Below are 16,095 nucleotides of genomic sequence, written 5' to 3'. Positions count from 1 at the left end.
ACACGTAATTGTGTAAGAACAGCTTGAGAGATGAAAAATGGCAAGTGCCATACTTGGAAATCCCACTCAAAAACATACCTGGAGGACTTCTCCAGGTTGCTTCTATAAAAACCATAACTGTCATTACTAAAGCTGTGACAACTGCCAAATTTACCACATTTACATTGAAACAAAACCTCTGCCTCAGAATATGCCCAGAGCCAGCCTTTCACATATGCAGAACGTCTCGACGCCTGAGAAACTACTTTGTAATTAAATTAGGTAATATGCTAAAAACCCCAAAAGTCTAAAACCTTAATTGCTGTTTAAGTATGTTACAAAGAGAAAGCAAATAAAGGGATGTTGTCAGGTCACATGGAATAAACCTGACTAGTTGGAATGTGGAATGGAACTTCTTTACAGCTTTCACCTCTGCAGCTATTGCTAACACTGGCACCATACCATGCTCCACTTCAATGGTTTGAAATGTCTCAAAAAAGATGGAAAGATAAACTGAAAATAAGAGCTCAGAGGTTTCAGAGGAAGGAAAAGCATTACAGAAAACACGAACTGATCAGGTAAAATTAAATAAATAAGAACAAAAGGGTGCAAGATGCAGAAAATTTTCTTGCTTTACAGGACTGCAGGTACCATTGTTTAGAAATGTAATTTGGCCCTACTACTTTCTCTCCTTTTTGCCCAGTTTTGAAGAAGCTGGAAAGGAAAGATGTTCAGCAAACACTGGTAAACAATTAATTCTAATACACTCCCTCATCCCCCACCTCAAGACAAATGAATAATGCAGTTTTTGAAAGCCAAGAAAGAGGCAGATTGGGCATTCAAACAAAGATCACCAATTGCCAAAAGGAGTAAAATCAGGGCTGTAAAGGCTGCAAAGGAAATCTCTAGTCTTGAGAGATGAATCCACTATGCACCAGAGAAGTCTAGGCCAAGCATCTTTCTAGGCTAAGAATGAACCTGCAGTAGGAGCACAAGTGATGAAACTGAGTGAAACAAGTTTTCCAGGAAGCATCAACAAACAGGAAGAGTGAACCTAGTTATCCAGAATATACTACAGCTACATTTTGAGAAATCAATTAAATAACAGCTAACTTCACAGAAATATTTTGCTCCTTTGTGTTCAGAAGATGCCCTACTGGGCCAGGCCAAACCCCATGTGTAGTAGCCAGGGGACTTCTGTTTGTTTTAATCAACCAGAGAAGTTGGATTAACTCACTTCAAAGCCTTCCCTCCCATCCACATCTCCTCTAAGAGCAGGAAAACCTAGGCATGACCTCAAAAGTTTCCTCCACCTGCAACTGTATGGTTTGAATTTATTTTTTTAAATGATACTGCTATATTGAAGAAGGTAATGACTTTGGAAAGGGATGAAACTGAACAACTTATCAGAATGTTCTCCTTCCAGTTCAGATCAACACTCTGGATGATTTTGTTTACTGGCTTTAAAGCACAGAATTAACCAGAGATGGTGTAACTTCAAGCTCTGCAACTCTATCTGAACATGAGGAAGTATAGATGCAGGGCCCATTCTCCTTTATATACACTGCATAGTCTCAGCTGTAGCAAATCCAAACCAACAATGTTGCACAATATTTAGATAAAGATCTTTTGTTATTTATATAAAAACTTACAGGAAATGGCACTCCTCCTCTGTTTCTGGGTGAGCAAAGACCACGCTAACTTCAAACAAACTCTAAATTAAAACAAGAAAAACAAAGGTGGTAATAGATTTTAAACAAATAGGAAGGATATTCTTAAGCATCCTTACTGCAATATTAGGAAGACAGCAAAGAGTTAGACAAGAGAGAAAGCAACCCATTTATTCTACATCATCTAAAGGCATTAAAACATGTGCCACAATAGCATTTGCATTTCTGAAGTAACCAAAGATTATCTGGGAGCACTTCAAAAACCTGAGTGACCTCCACATCATAGATACCAGCCCCATTCTGCACAGGGGGAACTGAGTCAGAGACAGTGTATGCTCAAAGCCTATTAGGGTCACTAAACTTCACAAACCTTCTGGGAGAGCAGAGCACAGCGTGGAATCAAGATAAAAACCCTGTAGTAGTCACCACTGTGAAATTTTGTCAGGGGCTTCATTTGCAATGACTGGATGGCCTTGGGGCAAAGAAAGGCAACATGTCCTAGTGGATTGACAGCTCGACCAGAAACTCCAGTGTAATCTCAATTCTACCCTCAATTCCCTCCTTGGCCTTGGGCAAACAACACTCATTACTTCTGTTATTCAGATACCAGCGTACCTCGAGAGGGCTATTGAAAAGATTGGCTAATATTCAAGTGCCTTGTAGATAAAGAGCACTAGACAAGTAACTTTTATGGTGCAGTGATGCCTGGAGTGGCTCGGTGCCTAAGCCTTGTAGAGCTTTTGCTAACTTGGTATGTTAGAAGTTTGCTGCTTCTTGGATCATCTTCAGGGAAAGTGAGTGTTTCCTTCTCCACTACGACAAAAGGGATGCCTTCAGTTAGCACTCCTGGGGACAGACAAGCTGTAATTACTATGGAAGCTGACAAATCAACCTGAAGGTAAATGAGTCTAACCCTGGGGTCAGTCCCATGGCCAATGACCAGGGAAAACTGCAGACTGCCTTGTCCCCAGCAGGCATTTTAGCCACCTCTGCAGGAGTTCTGCCTCTGAGATGATGGTTTCTGAATTTATCTGGCAACATCTGAATGTCATGTTCAGTCAGTGCACTTCAGAAACATTTCAACAACGTTAGTCAGAATCTGAAGGTTGAAAACAGGGTTTGAAAAAACATTTCTATTGCCTACTGCAGGTCTTGCAGGTTCCAACCTGCCTATCTCTAGCATTCATTAACGTGAACAAGGACCAGTCCTTCCCCTCTCAGTATGTTTCAGAAATGTCTTTTATCCATAGAATTTAACATGCTAACAACCTGAACAATGGTGTGGGCAGTAACAGGAGAGCAAGAAGGAATGTGTGAACGTTCCCTGGCCCTTGGAAAATAGAGAACCTGCAAAATTATTAAACTGACTAAGTCTCAATGATAAAAGGAGGATGACAGCCCAAGAGCAAGAGATTTAGCAAAAGACCACGATGGTTTCAGAAGATGCAATGATCCACGTGCCCAAAAATGAAGACTGGACCTCTCAGTATTGAGACCTGGAGATCTCTGGTTAAAAGATCTTCCCCCTGCTCCCCCCTAAGAGCAGTGCAACTTATTTATCTGTCAATGAGGAGAAAAAATGATGTATTTTTATTTTTTCCCCTCACATATCTAAGTGTATAATTATATATACACACAGAAACACATATTAAAAAAAAGCAAAAAATGTTTTTCTTATTTATACAACACCTTTCCATCAGCTGGGACACCCAACTCTTCTGACAGCTGGGGATGAATAATCCACTTATAAGCTTCTTTCAGCTGAACAATGTCATCCTTTGCCAAGGAAAGGCCCAGATTTCTGAATCACAAAGAAAAAATAACTTGCATAGAAGTCTGTCAAAGATAGATACATGACATATAACATTTCAAGACAAACTTAAGTAACTAGTGCCAGGTAAAGCAAAGCACAAATTAAAGAGGACAAAAAGACTAAGTGTACATGAAAGAATGAAAGGCTGTTCCAAGACCTCCTATAATGGGACTCAATCTTTGTACTGAATTAACAAACAAAGTGTTGAGGAAACATAATACAGGGCAGATCAGGATTCCAGGTAAGGTGCTTCCCAATAAACACATTAGAGCTTGGCACAGAGCAGCTAAAGGTGTAGTTACCTGAGCTACAGTCAGCTCAAGCAGGGGTAGGACTGTGTGGCCTCCTCCCCGCCTCTCGCCCCGCATTCCTCCCAGCACTTGCATGCTGACACGACATGACTGCCTGCTAAGGAGCCTCCTGTTCAGCTTCCACCTAAGTACTAGCTTGGTTTGCCCTGTTTCTATTTGTGTGGGTTTTTTCACTTATATTTAAGTATCAATTCTTTCTTTTTTTTCCTGTGTAAAAGAGCATGCACTGAGGAAACTCATGCCACAGCTTCATGGTAGATCAAAAGTTGACAAAATCTCTCCAGGGTCTACCTGGAGAAGAGCCAAGAGAGATGCACAGAAATCCTTTGTTTAAAAATATCCCATCAGACTCATTTTTATTATTTAAAAGGGCAATCTAGTCCTTCATTAAAGGAGAGCATGAACTCCAGTGGGGACAAATTCCAAAAAGGAAAAGCCCCAATGACAATCTCAGTTGGCCTTGCTGGGACAGGCTTGGCTACCTCTGTAGATGCAAGACCAAGCCCCCATTCCATGTCTTTGCCTATGGAGAGAGAAGTTAAAGGGAGCAGATGCCTGCAAAGATGCCAGCCTATGACTTCAAACCACTTGCCTGGGAACTTGCAGAGCAGAACACATCCTCCTATACAAATGGCACCACTGGCAGGCAGTGTGGGCAGCATCTGCCCCTCATCCCCTCTCAAGCAATTTAATGAAATGATTGGTTTTAAATTAGTCTCAAAGTAGGAAGTGATTCATCATCTTTTACTCTATCTGTCTTTCAATATCTTGAAATGGTACTTCCAGCCAAGATGGCTTCTACCAAAGACTAGTTCAGTATCCTCCACTAACTTTGAGACAAGTGGCTTGCTTTCCTCTTGCCCACAAAGTCAATTCATCCCTTCAAAATGGCTCTAATAATATGTTCTTCTTCTCCACTCCCAGGGGTGGGAGTGCCCTGGAGCAGACAAAGAATCAAGGGCTTAAATTGATTTCAAAACACTGAGCTATAAAAAAGAAGAGTCAAACCTAACCTGCACCCACTGCACTAATATCTGCACGCTATAAAAAACAATTAAAAAATAAATAAAATAAAATGACAGCATATCCCAATTCCAAATTTCCTTATGCTTAGTTTTGAAGGTACAAAGTAAATCAAAATCTTGGCCAAGCACACAGGAAGTGAGACTACATACTCCACAACTGTTAGCAGAAATCCCTTTATATGAAAGCAACTGTCTTGACCTCAAAAATAAAGCATTAATTGCTTGATTAAAATTTTCTCTTAACATACATGTTCTCAGCAAGTCCACTGCACTAAGTGGTTTCTCATTTCCACTATGCTGAAAAAATATTGTAGTGAGAGTCTCTCTTCTTTCTTTAAATCTGAAGAAGCCTCTCATACAAATGGTATGAAGGTTGCCAAAAGAAATTACTCACCCCATTTCCTGTTTTACCAGCAGCCAAGCAGCACGCTGCAGGTCACAGCCATGCCCAGGAAGAAGAGAGAAAACAAAAAAAAAGCAAGCAAAATTAAGGCTCAAAACTCCCAACAATCTGAGAGACTGTTAGCAGAAGAAAAATATGTTTTAAAAACTTAGTACGTATTAGGTTTTTAATTCAGCTGTTGCTTGAGGAGTGGGAAGACAGAATTAGTCTTGGTTTTTATTTGCACAACACTTTGCAATTCATCTCAAATCCTGTCTGGCTTTAATAAAAACCACCAGGCTGCACTAAACATACTTTGAAACTTGCTATTAACAATATAACAAGAAAAAGACTCTGACAGCCTAAGTCAAGTGCAACTAGCAGTTATGTACTACACAGGGAAATGAAAACAAATGTGTCTAAATGGAAGGTATATGAGAACTGATTTGACATATAAATAATAATAATAAATCAGATTCAGTTATCATCCCTTATAAAAACATGAAATAAAAGACATACGTGGTCTCACAGTAATCACAGACCCTTTCCCTGAGGATTGCTCCATTCTTTAAAGCACACCACTTAAGTTTAGGAGACAGGCTGAACATGAGAAAGCTGAAGAACAGAGGAAAGAGTTGTAGAAATCAGAGGGAGCTTTTAGTACAAATGCCTGAGTTCATAACAATTATTGATGACACAGGCTATGCAGGCATGGCTGCAAGATGTGATAGCAGAGTCCTGGGCAGATTCAATCCTGAATTCTTCATTTTTGTTTCCCAGTTACCCCCCTGTTTCTTTGTGCAGATCCTCTGTGAATGTTACCTTCTGCAGCTCCTGATATACTTCGTTGAGTGGAGGTCCCAGAAGGTAATATTTGCTTTACATATGTGTCCACAGGATAATTCAAGAACCTCAGGAGGTCTCTATCCAACCTTGTGCTTACAGCAGGATGAGCTATGAGATCAGACAAGGCTGCTGAGGGCTCTACCCAAAGAATTCTTGGACACCTCCAGTACTGCAGACCTCACCACCTCACTGGACAACCTGCCCTAATGCTTCACTCCCCTCAATCTGTGCATTGGAAGTACTTCCTCAAACTCTACTCCCCTCTAGCAGCCTTAAATATGTAAAGGAATACACTGTAGCAGGCTCCTTAGATGCTACACTGCCCATGAAAGAGAACCATGAACCATCATTAAGGGGTCACAGCCAATAAATGGAACCCAGCAGTATGAAAATGAACAGTGGTTATAACAAAGGTCAGAAGCAGAATTTAAATTAGCAGTGGTATGAAAGAACAACAGAAAAATGCAAAAGTAAACACAAAGGAGCAACAGCCAGCAAATCAGTGCAACACTAACAGGCATGAACAAAATTTGAAATGATCAAAAAAAATCAAAGACTTCCAAAAAGTACTGGTTAAAGCTTCCAAAAGCCTATCTTGCCTAAACTCTTCCCTGGCACCCAAACGTTTCAGAGCTGAAACTCCTTGCAGCCTCACTCACTTCTCTTTGTGCTGACATATTGATTCCACAAAATGATCTATTACTTCAGGGTAGTAACTGTTCAGCACTTCAGGCTTTAAATTGTGCCTCTGTGTGGGCCAGGAGTGACTGCCATTCTCTGCACTACAATGCAAACTTACCTCACTGAACTGAGGTGCATTACAGCTAACCAGAATTTTCACTTTGACCTCAAATGGCCTTCCTATTAGGTCTTAATTAAGTGGGGCAAAAAAAAAGTGATGTTGGACACAGGTCTTCAGAAGACCCATGTTTCCATTTCAACAGAATGCCTATCAGTGCAAAAGCAATTAATAAAAAGAGAAGAATTTCCCTCTAAACTCCCTTCAGTGAAGCAACAACAACAATAACATTTTCAGTTCTTCCTCTACAACCACCACCAAATTCATTAACACTGGCAGGATGCCACTTAACTAATAGAACCTGTACTGTCAATGCACAGTGGACACCCAGTCTCACCATCCTCACTGAAGATGAATTCCCAAAATTAAGTTGTTTGGCTTGAAACAACTACACTGAAATAAATAAATAAAAACCAGTAGTTTTCAATCTGTGGACTGCAGACTCCTAGTGAAGTGTCAGAGAAAGGTGACTCCGAACTTCTGTCATAAAACCACATTTACACAGTGTCCAAAAGTAGTGAAGTGTCAGAGAAAGGTGACTCCCAACTTCTGTCATAAAACCACATATAAACACACAGTGTCCAAAAAAGCTGGTATCTCAGAAGCAGTGAGCAACACTGATTTAAATTCTTCATAATTTTAAATTCCTTCCCTGTCTTTCACTCTTTGTACAAGATGCTTTAAGAACAACCTCTCCCAAACTGTTGGAAGAATTACTGTGCTGTTGTCAGGAGACAAGATGCTTTAAGAACAACCTCTCCCCAAACTCTGTTGGAAGAATTACTGTCCTGTTGTCAGGAAATAATTCTAATGAAGAGGTTTGAAAACACATATCAGACTTAAAGGAGCAGAGTGAGGATCACAATCTTTTCATTGATCTCAAAAGGAAACATATCATAGATCTCTTTTACAGGCTGATAGAAGAACTCAATTAAAAAATGTCTATCCTTCCTTTGGTACATCTGAAAGAATGAGGGAATCCTAAAAACAGTGGTAGAAATATTCAGGGGCAAGAGGGATGGCAGAGAGAGGACACAAACTTTGTCAGATACAGGATACACTAAACTGCAGGCTACTAACAAAACAAATACAGTTGTATTGATGGAACACTGTTTACTCAAATCCACTGTGATTCATTATCTGCACATGTAGACAGCATGAGTGAGACTGCTTCACAAAACACCATGAAGTATACTGCAATCTTGTTTGCATAATAACCCAGATAAAATCATAAATAAAGCTTCCAATTGAAATTCCTTGAACATAATTCTGAACTAGAGAATGTGACAGCCATGGAACTGGGTCTAGAAATCTGCATTTGACAAATGCCAATTAGAAAAAGTCTCATATGCTTCGATTTAAAGCACATGGAGGTGGGGTACACAGTCGGGTGGCTAATCTCACTCCTTTTCCCTGTTTTACAGGGGTACAGTTACAAAATTGAGAACACTTCTGCATCTCAGTAGCTATTTTAGCTCCCTAAAATGGGACCACAGGTCAAATTTCACCTTCTCTCTCTTGACTTCAAAATTGAAGAAATTAAAGATTAAAGAAATTGCTTTTCCCCTTCAATTAAGAGGAAACAATAGATTAGGGTACCGTGAGCACAGAGGCCAAAACATCCCAAATTCCAAATCACATTCAAGCACCAAAGCAGGCAAACCCCTCTCCTCCTCTGCCTTCATTCCCCTGCTCTGCTCCCTCCCAGCTGCACGTGAAGCAGGGGATCAGATCCCTCCACTTCATAATTACTCCATGTTTGTGAAGCGGTCTGAAAATGAAAAATGCTCATTACAGAGCTCAAGCCTGCAGGGCAATGCTTAACAGCAAATATACTTCTGAAATACACCAGCTCAGGCACTGTATTGATTACAAGCTGCAGGATATTATTCTACTGCTGTCTGAGGGATCGCAGAGGCAACAGTTGAAGCAGCAAGTGCAATCCCAGGCACAGTGTTTTGGTTCAGGGTATTAGAAAAGAGCTTCGAGCTGGGGAATTCCATGATGAGGTACACACAGTCCTGCAGGGAGTAATGACTACAGATGCTATTTGCATCCATGTCCTTGCAGCAAGTACCAGGATGATGGATCACAACTGAGACTCCAGACAGAGCTAACAGTCACCCTTTTGAAGGGCATGACTCACTTCATATTCTAATATAGTTGTCTGACATAAACTTGGGACTCCTGTATTTATGATTTATTTTAATCAGATATCCTACTTGTGGAAAGAGGTGATAGCTTCTTTGCATTACAGATACAAATACTATGCAGATGTAAATTTTATGTCCCACTCTTCTTCAGCTCCTATCCTTGGCAGGATGACAACTGTCATAATTAAATTAGTTGAAGGTAATATTAAAAGGCAGTTTCTGTGTTTTTTTTTTCCTCTTTTAAAAAGAAGCCAGAGAAAATCTGTGTGTCATCCAAAAGGTCAATGGGAGGGAGGCTGTCTTTGGGGTGTCCTTTTATGAGAAAATGACCTATGTTATGGTACAGTGAAGTTCAAAGAATTAAAAGCAGAATTTAACAAAAGACCTCTTTCCAACAAAAAGCATTTTGAGATATTTAAGATATTCTGACATATTGTATTACTTGCTGCTTATCTGTAAAACAGGAACTGTTTTTACCAATTATTTTTTGCAGTGATAAATGGATAGGTGGTAAACAAACACCCATGATTTTAAAGAGATGCTTTCTCCACCATCACCCATTTTCACCCCTTCAGTTAGAGCACAGCTACACAGTAGCTGGTTTAGCATTTGGCAGCTCTGAAGGGAAGGAATGGAAGGGACAGCAGGAACTTCCTAATGCAACCCTGCTCCCAAACAAACCAAAACTGTTTCCAAAGAGAACAGATCTGGTTTTGGAGCTGCCTGCTCACTCATTTCACTGCACCTATACCTGTCTGGAACCACACAACTTCTATTCCCTTGGCTGAACCAAGCACTGTAGTATTGTTGGCTTGAACAGAAGGACAAAATACCTTGAATAAAGCAGAGGGACAGGTTAAAAATTACATCTCATCCCTTTTATCAAACTAGTAATTTATTGCACTTAGAAGACAGAGTTATTATAAAGTAATAAATCTGGGTTTCTACCAACTGCATTTGCCAAGTCAGTTTTCCCAGTCCACACGGTCTTGGTGTATCATGAACGTTTCAATCAGCAAGAGGAACTCTTTGAAGTAAACTATTATTTCACGCTTCCATTTACAGCCGAGGCTGCCTCAAAAGCAGACAAACACTTGCCCTGCTTGTTCAGGTTAGTGTGAGGACATGAAGGAGCTACAACTGCAGTGCAACAACACCCTCTACCGAGACATTCTGGCAAAGACCCACAAGAAGGGTAAGGAAAAAAAGCAGCAGCAATTTTTTCTCTCCTCGCCTCCATCGTTACAGAGCTATGCTATAGGGAAAAAAATAAGTTGTTATTTTTAAGCTAGATAAACTATAGCTGTCAAGCTAAAGATGCCTAATGGAAATGTATTAAGACCTTGGTAACATGAGAATTGGGACTCAAGCCAAAAGATTCTGTGCTTTTGCTTATTGAGGCCATTATGAATGGAGGAAGGCAGGTCTCAGTAATGACTAGCAAAGGTAGACTGGAAACAAAAAACCTGATCAATATCAGCCTAAAAATAAAGCTCCTTTTTTTAAACACCTAACTTTACACAGGGCACAAAGTAGGAGTAAGTATGACCAACATTTGGAGTTTTACAGAGCATCGTAGGAACACACGTGTGCATCCATATACTCAGCTTGAAAATGCTTTATGGACTTATCTCATTTTTTGGTTGACCATAAAATGAAGTGGATATAAGGGCAGTGCAGCCAGCCAGAAAGCACAAAGCACTTTGTTCCAGTGTCATTTTACCAGACACAGTGGCAGCCGAAGCAAATGCACCAACTCTGCTTAATTTCAGATGGGAAGTAGAGAATCTTGTGCTCAGGAGGACTTAGAAGTAGAATGTATATTCACACAACACAGCTTTATTTAACAATCAAACTGCAGGGGATGAGAGTCACCACAGGTTTATAGAGAAATCCAAGACCACCTATGCTTCTTTCTGCCACGTTCACTGAAGCTTCTACTGCATCTTACCACAGCAGGCATCTCTTGTAAAGATTTACATGTTGCCTACATGAGTAGTGTCTTTGCATCACTTTATATCAGAAAACAGAGGAACATAGTAAAACATATCCTAACTAAGCCAAAATTGTCTCTTTATTGATCAAGTTATACTATGCTCCTTCATTTAGAAAAAAAACAAATGCCCAGGGTTATACACTCCTCCATATTATCATTATCCTCTGTAACTAAATGACTGAACTGTAGACAATTTAAGTTTGATTAAAATTGCCATCAAAATCAGTAGTTTTACAACTGCTATAAAATTCAGTTTCACAAATCCAGACTTTCAACAACGCCCGAGACAGGTGACTATTGAAATGTGTATTTTCACATCATTTAAAATGCTGAACAGCTACAGAGTTCATCTTCAAATTCCTTCATTTGTATTCTGTGCTACCAATTATCACTTATTTCAGGGAAGGCACCAGCTGTGCACTTCCTTCTCTGAGAAAATGCACAAAGCAGAGCTGGCATCTGTACCAAAGGGAACAATACACCAAGGGTTTCAAGAAACTCCTTTTAGATTTTCAGATGTAAAGTAACTCCTGGGCTAACTGAAAACTGCAGCAACTCAGACACTTTATTAATTAAAATAATACTCAGCAACAAGGAAGAGGAGAGCAGACTTCACTTCTAGCATGTGGGTTTGGGGTTTTTTTTTAAACAACAGCAATTAAAAATCAAACCACCTCCGGCTTGTACATTCCACAGCTAATTTCTTTAATATAGATTTAAGTTAAGAGGAAATATCTGCACATGCTTACCTCCCTAACAGACAGCTGTGGGGGCAGCGACACAGAAAAGACAAAACTGGTGAACTGATAGTCAGCAGAATGAACCTTTTGGCACATCTGTAAGAGAAGGATTTTAATATTAAACCACAGCAACAGAACCAAGTTGATAATCTTTTAGGATAGTCTTTATTCTACTGTAATCACTGTAAATCCATGTTAATACACATTCAGATAGATGTTGGAACATACAAACCAGAGTAATCTCTAACAACTTACTGAAAAAGAAGCTTTTTTGTTCTGTTAAAAAAAGTTATCCTTATTGCTATGAAACAACCAAACTTGTGATTTTAAGGCTAAGACCAATTGCATACTGAAATCTTAGTGCAACAGATTCTGAGCTTTCAAGGTGAAATCAACACCTCAGATATGGAGATCTCCTTATAAAATAATCAGGTTTTGTGGTGCCTTAACAAATGCTGTCAGATTTTTCCATTGCTACTCAAGAGAGTACCTCTGAAACAAGTTCAGAAGTGGGTTCTGTAAAAATACATATACTCTGCCAGTGGAAACAAGAGAGACATCATGCACTGCAACAACAGACACTATATACTATGCCTTCTGTGGACTCCCCTTTTTAGATACGTTCCTGCTACTAAACCAAATTATTTTCTCTTAAAACTTTGTTCATCTCAAATGCAAGTGTGATTCTCTAGCTGATACTTCAGTTTGTCACATAAACTCAGGGATGTTTATTGCTCAGGGATGATGTTTGCATCATCATGCCCATTTTCTCTCCTAACTTATATTTTCTCCATTATCTACAATCTGTTGTATCACCAAAACATTTTCCTTCTCTGTGGCTTTCCAAGTAGTGCTGTGTTATAAAATCAGACTCGTGCTCTATCAGGAAAATGTAGTTAAGCTGTAGAGCACAGCAGTTGATGCCTCCTCATTTTCTTTGCACGTAAGAAAAGTGAAGAGAGGTCACCATTCACAGTGAGGTTTTCCTTGGAATCTAAGCAGCTGAACCTTAGGTTATCTCCTAAATTCATGTGCTCACGTGGCTGCTTGGGTTTTTTTAGGAAAATGTGCTCCGAGCAGTCATTGTATTGCACCTGCACTATTTTTATGGGTTTTTTAGTTACATTATGACAAGGCCTGTGTAGAATCTGGTGACAGGGACAGCCTTTATTCTGAGGTGCAGGGGAGGGGTGTGAACACGGCAGCGAGCAGAACGTGGGGGAATGGCGCCATCTACACTTCAGCTCTCCAAATTCAACAAACACCCCGCGTTGTTTTCCAGGATCCTTCTCTTCTCAGCTGTTTTACTGCACGGGGATTTTAATTACCAGCTCTATACTGCAGGCCCCAGCACAGACAAGCTCCAGAAAACACAGACGGCAAGATTAAGAGCAGGTATTTACCTTTTTAACGAAGTCAGCCTCGCTGAACTCCTGCAGGATTCCCAAACACACGTTGCAAACCCTCACAGCAGAGTTCTCCAGGGCAGGATTTCCATCATTAACCAAAGGCATCTGCTGGAGCTCCCCGTTGTGGTTCACATCACCAGCCCCTTCTTCTGTGTGCTCAAGTCTGATTCTTTTACAAGGTGGATCTAAACAAACCGGATCTTCTGCTTCTTGATTATTTTTCAGAAAGTCTTTTAAATCCTTCATCAAATCCTAACACAGAGGAACCATACTGTTGCTGTTTTTTCCTCTTTTCTCCAGTGCTGTAACAAGCACCTCCAAACACAATTCTAGAAAGTAATACTAACCACTCCAGTTTAGCCTTAGTGTATGTAATGAATAGCTTGGAATTTATACTAAAAGACACCCACACAATTAAAAAGCTCCAAGCTGTATTCCTCTCAAAATGTTATCCAGAGAAACTGAACTTGGCTGAACATACTTCTTTATCATCCAAGAGTGAAAACGTTTTACAGACCTGACTTGCAGAAATGCATCTATCTTTGGCCCCACTGCTATTCAATGAAAATAGATGTTTATTGCCTTTTCCTCATGGAGATTATGTTAGAATTTAAATCCTCTAACTCCACTAGCCCAGATGACTAGGAAGACAGTTGACTAGTATAGTAGAAGAAGAAAATGAGAGCAGATACAGGTGAGGATGAAACTTTATATATTGAGGAGGAACGTCATATAGAGAAGCCTACAAAAATTGAAGGATGTGTTGGTGAGGAGAAAAAAAGAATTACCTGCATGTCTCTGAATTTTAGGAAGGATGAGAGATAGAGGCAAGACATTTCAGAAGGAACTATTAAATGGTTTTCAGTAACAAAGCAATTACTGTGCTGCTGCAACTCAGATGAAAATTAGGTAGAGATGCAAAGGAATAAAAAATGGCACACAGAGTAAACACTTCTCAAATGACTGATGTGCTGAGGTTTAAACCCCCAACCCTGAATGAGAGTTGGCATGTGGATGATGTCCACAACCAGCCAGGAAAGGCTCTCCTGACTGGTTTTCACCCAGGGTCCTCAGCCAGCTTGCTCCCTTCTTCGTGCCCACTGTGGTGGGTGAGTGCATTGACTTGTTCCTCTCTCTGGATGTCTGGGACTTTGGATCTCTGGTGTGATGTGGGAGTGGAGAGAGGAGTTTGGCTGCTGGTCTGCCCCTTAATGATAATATCATTCTATATTGGGCAAGAGGTCAGCAGAAAAATGACTGATAGCAAATGGAAATGGATAAGGGGCAAAGATGTTAAAAATTAAATTGGGAGAGTACAAAGTTGACCAAAGGTGAAACAATCAATACAGTCAGCAGAAGATGCAAACATAAAGACAAGTGACTAAACCAGGAAAATGGAGATGTTTATTTGGTCTACATGATGAGAACTGTCTCAAAGAACCAATGTAGAGGAGAAGCAAATAGCCAAAATCAACTTGAAGCTTATCAAATATAAGAACAAAGGCAAAGAAGATTGTGTGCAGCTAGGAAAAATTTGAAGAGCACTAAACTTCAGCACTAAGCTCAGCTTAAAAGGATGCTCAAGAGCACTGTTTGACTGACTGAAAAAGACTTATCCTTAACCTGTGCTTCACAATTCTTCAGTTATATTCTTACTACCAATTCTACTGAAAGAAGAAAGCATGAGGCAAAAAGTTTGGAGCATACATGGTTCCTCCCCTGCATCAGCTGCACTGCCCACAGCCCCTTTACTACTCATTACATTAAAGGAAAAACAGAGGGAACAGCCATAGCTGCTCTGCTTCAAAAGCTGGAGCCATGCTGTGCAGAAGCTACCATGCCCTGTTGTCTGATGGTTTCATGGAACACATGGCAACTCTCACAGTCAAACTGAACATTTAACCCACAACAATTGTTCTGTTCTGATTCTTATTTCTCAAAATTGCACAGGGAAGCAGCAGCCACTTTTCATAACTTGTTTTTGCAAAGCATTTTCTTCTCGGGCAAAGAGCCCAAAAATAGAGCAACCTTCTCCTCCAAGGTAGTGCAAAGAACACTGCATTTGAATTTCACACATTCTGATCAGGATCACAAAGCACAAACCTTGTATGGACGTCTGTAAAGTGCCTGTGATCCCACGCAGCAGAACCTCAAAATACATCGTGGGCAAGTGCCAGTGCTCAGCAACAGCTGGACAACTGGTCTGTCCTTTTCTGTTAGTGAAGGCATGCTGGATGAGTCTAAAATTAGAAAAAAAAATTTAAAAAGCTTATAATAAACAAAATTTAACAATAGAAGGACTCATAACTGCACCACAGTCAAAATCACTGCCTTTTTTTTTTTTTTCTCCTTTAGATAAAGTTTATGTGTTTATCTTAAATCAAAGGCACAACAGAACTGGAAGACCAACCCAAAATACCACTGGCTCGGGGAAGAGCTTCTCTACTTCCCAGAAAAACCTAAATTCAAGAATCCTGAGATAAGTATGCTGAGCTTTTGCCCAGAGTTTTATCTTTGATGAAGTGCATTACATGACATGTTATTCTTTACTGAGTGGAGAAGGGTGGAACTAAGACATATTAAGCCAAAAATAAGTGGAAATTTCTTCTAAAATTGCAGCAACTAAAGAATCAATGTGTTAAAATCACAGGGAAAAACAATGAAGCCCCAAACAACAGATGCCATCCCCTTTTGTCATACAAAGCCCTAAAGGCAAAGGCAGCATTTTCTATTTCTTTCCCATTTTTTAAGATTTCTTACTTCCCATCTCAGATACAGGACTCTCATTTTTGTGAGAGACCTCACAAACTCTTTTTTCTTCCTGAAAGATTATGGCTAATTTGGTTCCCTGTTATTCTCTCTGCCCAGAATTTTAGTTCAGACTGATTTCTTTGCTCATAATGTACCACGAGGACAGAACTCTCAGCACTGCTTGAAAAGCATGGAAAAAAAGAAGATTCCCAGTGAGGTGG

At 40.0% G+C, this 16,095-nt stretch overlaps 1 protein-coding gene across 1 annotated transcript; it reads right to left on the bottom strand.

The window, feature by feature from the left end:
- Positions 1 to 1,627: 1,627 nt before the first annotated feature.
- Positions 1,628 to 15,352, bottom strand: LOC103779951 (putative tRNA pseudouridine synthase Pus10). Its single transcript, XM_008947598.1, has 6 exons — positions 15,227 to 15,352; positions 13,118 to 13,375; positions 11,724 to 11,810; positions 5,193 to 5,227; positions 3,339 to 3,450; positions 1,628 to 1,693 (listed from the first exon to the last, which is right to left on the bottom strand). The coding sequence occupies exons 1-6, from the start codon at positions 15,350 to 15,352 to the stop codon at positions 1,628 to 1,630; spliced, it is 684 nt and encodes a 227-aa protein (XP_008945846.1).
- Positions 15,353 to 16,095: the final 743 nt, after the last annotated feature.

Source organism: Merops nubicus, unplaced genomic scaffold (assembly GCF_000691845.1).
Source record: "Merops nubicus isolate BGI_N331 unplaced genomic scaffold, ASM69184v1 scaffold6209, whole genome shotgun sequence".
Taxonomy (NCBI): Eukaryota; Metazoa; Chordata; class Aves; order Coraciiformes; family Meropidae; genus Merops; species Merops nubicus.
This window is presented reverse-complemented; position numbering and strand designations above follow the sequence as displayed.

What these genes read in the sequence shown, in the direction of transcription:
- LOC103779951 (XM_008947598.1), bottom strand. Translation starts at nt 15,352, where the DNA reads ATGCCTTCACTAACAGAAAAGGACAGACCAGTTGTCCAGCTGTTGCTG. An exon ending in CTGGTAAAACAGGAAATGGG is followed by an intron (nt 3,451 to 5,192) that starts GTGAGTAATTTC and finishes TTTGTGATTCAG; the next exon opens with AAATCTGGGCCTTTCCTTGG. An exon ending in GTGTCCCAGCTGATGGAAAG is followed by an intron (nt 1,694 to 3,338) that starts GTGTTGTATAAA and finishes GTTTTAATTTAG; the next exon opens with AGTTTGTTTGAAGTTAGCGT.